This window comes from Manis pentadactyla, chromosome 13 (genome assembly GCF_030020395.1).
Source record: "Manis pentadactyla isolate mManPen7 chromosome 13, mManPen7.hap1, whole genome shotgun sequence".
NCBI classification, from domain to species: Eukaryota; Metazoa; Chordata; class Mammalia; order Pholidota; family Manidae; genus Manis; species Manis pentadactyla.
In genome coordinates, this window is record NC_080031.1 from 49764143 (window position 1) to 49769728 (window position 5586).

Here is a 5586-nt window from a genome sequence, read left to right on the forward strand (position 1 = left end):
GAAGTGATATCTCATTGTGGTGTTGATTTGAATTTCCCTGAAAAATGTAGTGAGATTGATTGACTAGTAAGACTGTTCATTCAGAAAGAAAAAATTCATACAATAATATCAGGAAGAATTAGCGAAAAATGACTAGCAGAAAAATGACTTCAAAATACTGAAAACTTCATGCCAAATGTTACCTTCTTTAGACAATAATTGTAATTTTAAATAAAAATAAATGTAAAATATGAATAGGTTATTATACAAGTACATAAAGTGCAAAAACATTTAATCATGAACAAAACAAAAACAGACAAAAATGAGTCAAATACACACAATACTTCAATTGGCATTTCACTCAGTGCATAGCCAAAAGGTAATAAGTATACAAATATGTCCTCAGAATCATTAAGGATCTAGGAAATGCAAAGTAAAGCTATGACAAGAATTGATTGCAGTTAATAAATTGCAAAAATATATTTTAACAGTGTGCATTTAGGAACCATGTCACTCAGCAATACTAATGAGTTGTATAAGGATATAATTTTAAAGCTGTTTCTTAGTATCTACTATCAATATGCATATTATTCTCCCAAGCTTACCCAACATTAATGAATATCAAAAGTATGTCTGTGGCAGCTCTACTTGTTAAAACAAAATTCAGTAACAACCCACATATCAATCAGCAGTTGAATAAATGAAATGTGGCATATATATGCAGTGTAATAATATTCAGCATTTAGAATGAGTGATTTACATCTACACACAAAAAACGTGGACAAATCTCCCCATTATGTTGAGTGAGAAACAATAGGATACATACAGTAATATTATATTTATGTAAAGTACAAAAAATGAGCAAAACAAATATATGTTATTAAGATTAGAATAGCAGTCATTTTTCAGGACAGTTGAGTGACATTATAATGATGCTATGTATTAATCAGGGTGCTTTTACATTTGGCTGTGAACTCTGCAAAATTCTGTAAACATGGGAATCTTTAATAAAACTTAGGTACATATTTTTATATTCTATTTTGTGCATATAAACTGGTTTTGTAAAAATGAGTATCTCTAATAAATTACTCATTTTACATATTTATCATAGCATGCAAAATATTTGACAATGGTGTACTCAAATTATTAACCAATTTGTCTAAGTAGAGGTATTATTATATTGGAATCCAGTCTAGACAGGACATATGCTTTATTCCAGGAATTATGTTAGTGAGTTTTATATTATTTCTTAATATCACAACATGGATAACTCAGTGTTATCAACCTCAGGTTCATATATGGGAAAACAACACCAAATAGTTTGAAAATATTTCTCAAATTTTTGTACTTAGAATGGATACAGGCAAGTCATGCTCCTCATATTCTTTCATTAGAAGCTGATTCAAGTGAAGTTACCAAATCAATTAAAGCACTTAAAAGTAACCCATAACAGCAGGTCAGTTGTTGATTTTATAATCTAAATGTAACCTCATAATATTTTTCTTTATTTTGAAATTATATTCACTTTCTTTTTTGAAACTGCAAGCAAAGTTTAAAATTATTCATTGTATTATCAGCAGCATGTAACTGGATGCATGTTTACTTATGTTAGTGCAGAAATCATTTATATGATAAACCAATTCTTTTTACAACCCTTGCAGTTATATTTTTGGCTAAAATTGTACAGATCTTGTAATAAATTTAGGTAAGCTACAAGAAATAGATAAGGCAGAGTCTGTAGCAAAATTAAAGTTGGAATCATAAACACATGAACTCAAAGCCCAACTATTTTCTCTTCTATGTATTCACTTTGGCCAAGCTACTGCCCTCATTTTAAAATCATGTTTCCATTTTAATTTTGAAAAACTTTATGAATGCTAAATTTATATAAGCACTTAATTTCTTTAAGTCAGTTAGAGATATTATAATTTAAGAAGTTATAATCTGCAAATTGGTAGGTGGTATTGCTCAATCTTATCTTATTCCTATCTTTTTTAAAATTGTTTTTCTCTATCAGTTTTTGTAAGCCATACATTAAACTAATTAAGGAAGTATATTCTTTTCTCTATAATTTTCGTAAGTTTTGCTTTATATTTTGTGATGATATATTATGTGTACACAATTTTTATGACATTTTATTTGAGCAAATATTTCAAAATGAGCTTTATAAGTTTTAAGGGTAAAACAGCTGATGTTATTAAGGAATCCAACTCTAAGTCAGATTGTGCATTACTGGTGTGTCATTTGTGCACATACACACAAAGAACTTGTATTAAATTGATTTTAGAGTTGTTATTTTTATTTTTTATTGTCAGTAGTCTAAATTGTATCATAGTTCAAAAATTACTAGCTACACATGCATACCTATAATTACATGTATTTTATAAATGTGTACTTACATAGGAGGAGATATGATCAGTACAATTTTACTGCAAATGCGTGTAATAATAGCTTGCAGACAGCATAAATGTTCATAAAATACTGTATCTCATCATTTAACTCTCAAATTGGCACAGTGTCAAAATAATAACAGTCTTAAAAGTAACAGAAGTGACGTTACCAGTTGCAGTTAGTGGCAATTGTGTTCCTGATTTATACTGACAAACTGAAAAATGTAGTATTTTAGATTGTGCATGTTTTGAGATTTATCTAAATAGCAAACAATTTTGTCATCTAGTAGAGAATAGTGTACCTACCTTAAGAATTACTATAGGAATTATGGGACCAAATATATGGCAAAATATATGAAAACCTAAATAAGTATAGTTCTAATTGTATTATTTTTAATACATTAAAATGATGCATTGAAAGCATTATAGGGAGAAATAGAAAAATTCATTTACTTTTTATGCTGGGATGGAGAGTATAACTGTACGATTGTTACACTCTTATTCCTGTATTTTAAATATACTGATGATTTACTTCTTTTTTTACCTTGAGTAGAAATAATACTCCTTTAAAGTTTATCCTGAAAAGCTCACAAAAGGATAAGATATAACTGATTCTCTGACCAACCACATATTCCGTAAATGATTTAGAAAAATAATAAAATTCATTTTGTAACAGTTTTTATTACTATTATATTTTCTTGAGGTATTGTTAATATTCAATATTACAATGATTTCAAAAACACAACATAGTGATTTGACAGTCAACTACATTATGAAATGTTTACCCCAAGATAGTTAGTATGTATCAACAAAGAATAATTTTATAGAATTATGATTCCTGAAAATTAAGAAAATTCCATACACCCTGCCTACAAGTTTCCCCTATTATAGCCATCCATTGGTGTGATATATTTCTATATTTAATAAAGAATATTGCAGTGTTAATATTAAAGTCTACAATTTACATCATTGTTGATCCTCTGTTTTGTACAGTTTTATGGGTTTTGGCAAATGCATAATGTTTTACATCCACCATTACAGTATACAGTATCCACTTACTGATCCTGCTGTTTTATTAAGAAGAAAATAATCTCTTACAGTTATTTTTATGATTAGATTTCACATGTTAATTATACACACTTTTACACTTATTTTAAATAGGTGGCAGACTTGATGTTTCTTAAAACTGTGAAAAGAGATAAAAATTAACACATAGTTGATTTGGGGACTCTTTAAATTAAAATATAATAAGTGGAAAGGGAAATATTTTGTAAAATATGTGTCTACCAATGAATTTTCCAACATCGTTCATTTGGAGAAAGAACTCCAAAAATAAGTTTATGTTTTGTCTATATTCTCACATGATATGATTTTCACTTCGCAATAATGTGAGGTGCTTAAAAGGTGAAAATAGGAAGTATGGTGATTTTTAAAGCATTTAAAAAATCATCTCATCAAAGTGGGAATTTAGAAAAATAATCATCCTATCTCCTTCCCAAGTAAAATGTTCTCATAATTTTCTTAACACCATGCATTATTTGCTTGTTTCTAAAACTGTAGATAATAGGATTCAAGAAAGGAGGGACTATAGAGTAGAAGACAGATGTGATCATGTCTTGAATTGTGAATGAGCTTGAAGTTGGTTTCAAATATACGGCGGTGGCTGAGCTGACAAAGACTGTCATGACAAGGATGTGAGGAATGCAAGTGGAGAAAGCTTTTCCTCGGTCTTTTACTGGAAACCTGAGCACCTTAGAAAATATGTGAATGTAAGACACGGTGATGAAGGCAAAACAGCTGCCACCAGTCACCACTGCAGAGACAAAAATGGCAATTTCATTGCTGAAGGTGTCAGAGCAGGAGAGCTTCAGCAGGGAGGGGATGTCACAGAAGAACTGGTGGACCACATTGGACTGACAGAAGGACAGCCGGAATGTATTGCCCGTGTGGAACCCTGAGTAGACCACAGCACTGAGGATGGAGGCCAGGGTCATCTGGACACAGACCCGAGGGCTCATGATCGCAGGGTAGTGGAGAGGCAGGCAGATGGCCACATAGCGGTCACGGGCCATGACGGTGAGAAACAGCAGCTCTGTTAAAGCGAAGACAAGCACGAGGAAGATCTGAGCTGCACATCCAGCTATGGAGATCACCCCATTGTCCATCAGGAAGACGACACATGCCTTGGGCACAGTGACAGAAATGTAGCACATGTCCAGGATGGACAGATTCCTGAGGAAGAAGTACATGGGAGTGTGAAGACCCTGATCAAAGGTGGTTACTGTGACAATCAGAAGGTTCCCTGTCAGGGTCGCCAAGTATATCAATAGGAACAGCATGGTGTGCGAGGCTCTGAGCTCCAGCACATCTGAAAATCCCAGAAGCACAAATTCAGCCAAAGTGGTTGAATTAGTCATCTTTGGGTAATTTGCTTTGGGCCTAAAAAAACAAAAGCAGGGGTATCATGGGAAGATGGTGGCATGAGTAGTTCAGAGGAAATCTCCTCATAAAAACATATATATTTATGAAAATACAATAAATACAACTATTCCTAAAAGAGACAGCAGTGGATGCAGTACAACAGCCAGGATACATCTACATCTGAGTAAACTCAACATCACATGAAGGGGGTAAGACACAAGCTGCGGCCAGGTGGGACCCGAACATTCCCTCACCCCAGAACCCAGCAGGAAGAAAGGAGTCAGAACAGGAAGGGAGTGAAAGCCCAGGACTGCTAAACAATCAGCTCTAGAAATCTGCACCCGGAGCACAGACACAAGGTGCACTGGGTGCTGGATATTAGAGAAACGGAAAAGCAAAACCTGCAGGCAGGTCCCCACAAACGGCACCCCTGAGCAAAAGAAAAGCAAGTGCTTTTTGCATGTCTTAAAGAGACAAGGACCCCACAGCTGTAAAAAGTCGTCCTGGCACACTTAGCCAGCAGCTGGGAATCCCAGGAAACTTTAGGCGCTCTAAACTCTGGGGCAGCAGGGCAGCTCTGAAGCCCCTCATGGCACTAAGCAGCCTGCCAATTGTTCCTCCAACAGGCATGGATCCTGAAACACTGGCCCAGTAGTGGGAGAGTGGCAGCATGTGCCAGGGGCGGCGGCACCAGAGGGGTCCAGGAGTGGCTTGTGTGAGCCAGTCACAGCAGCGACCGAGCACCCTGGGAGTGGCCCACATGCACTGGAGGCAGTGGCGTCACAGGAGACCGGGA

At 34.7% G+C, this 5586-nt stretch overlaps 1 protein-coding gene across 1 annotated transcript; it reads right to left on the reverse strand.

Annotated features, from left to right (window-relative positions):
* Window positions 1-3853: 3853 nt before the first annotated feature.
* LOC118913074 (olfactory receptor 14C36-like) lies at window positions 3854-4786 on the reverse strand. The gene has a single exon (XM_036886776.2). It carries the CDS (start codon window positions 4784-4786, stop codon window positions 3854-3856), a length of 933 nt encoding a protein of 310 aa, XP_036742671.2.
* Window positions 4787-5586: the final 800 nt, after the last annotated feature.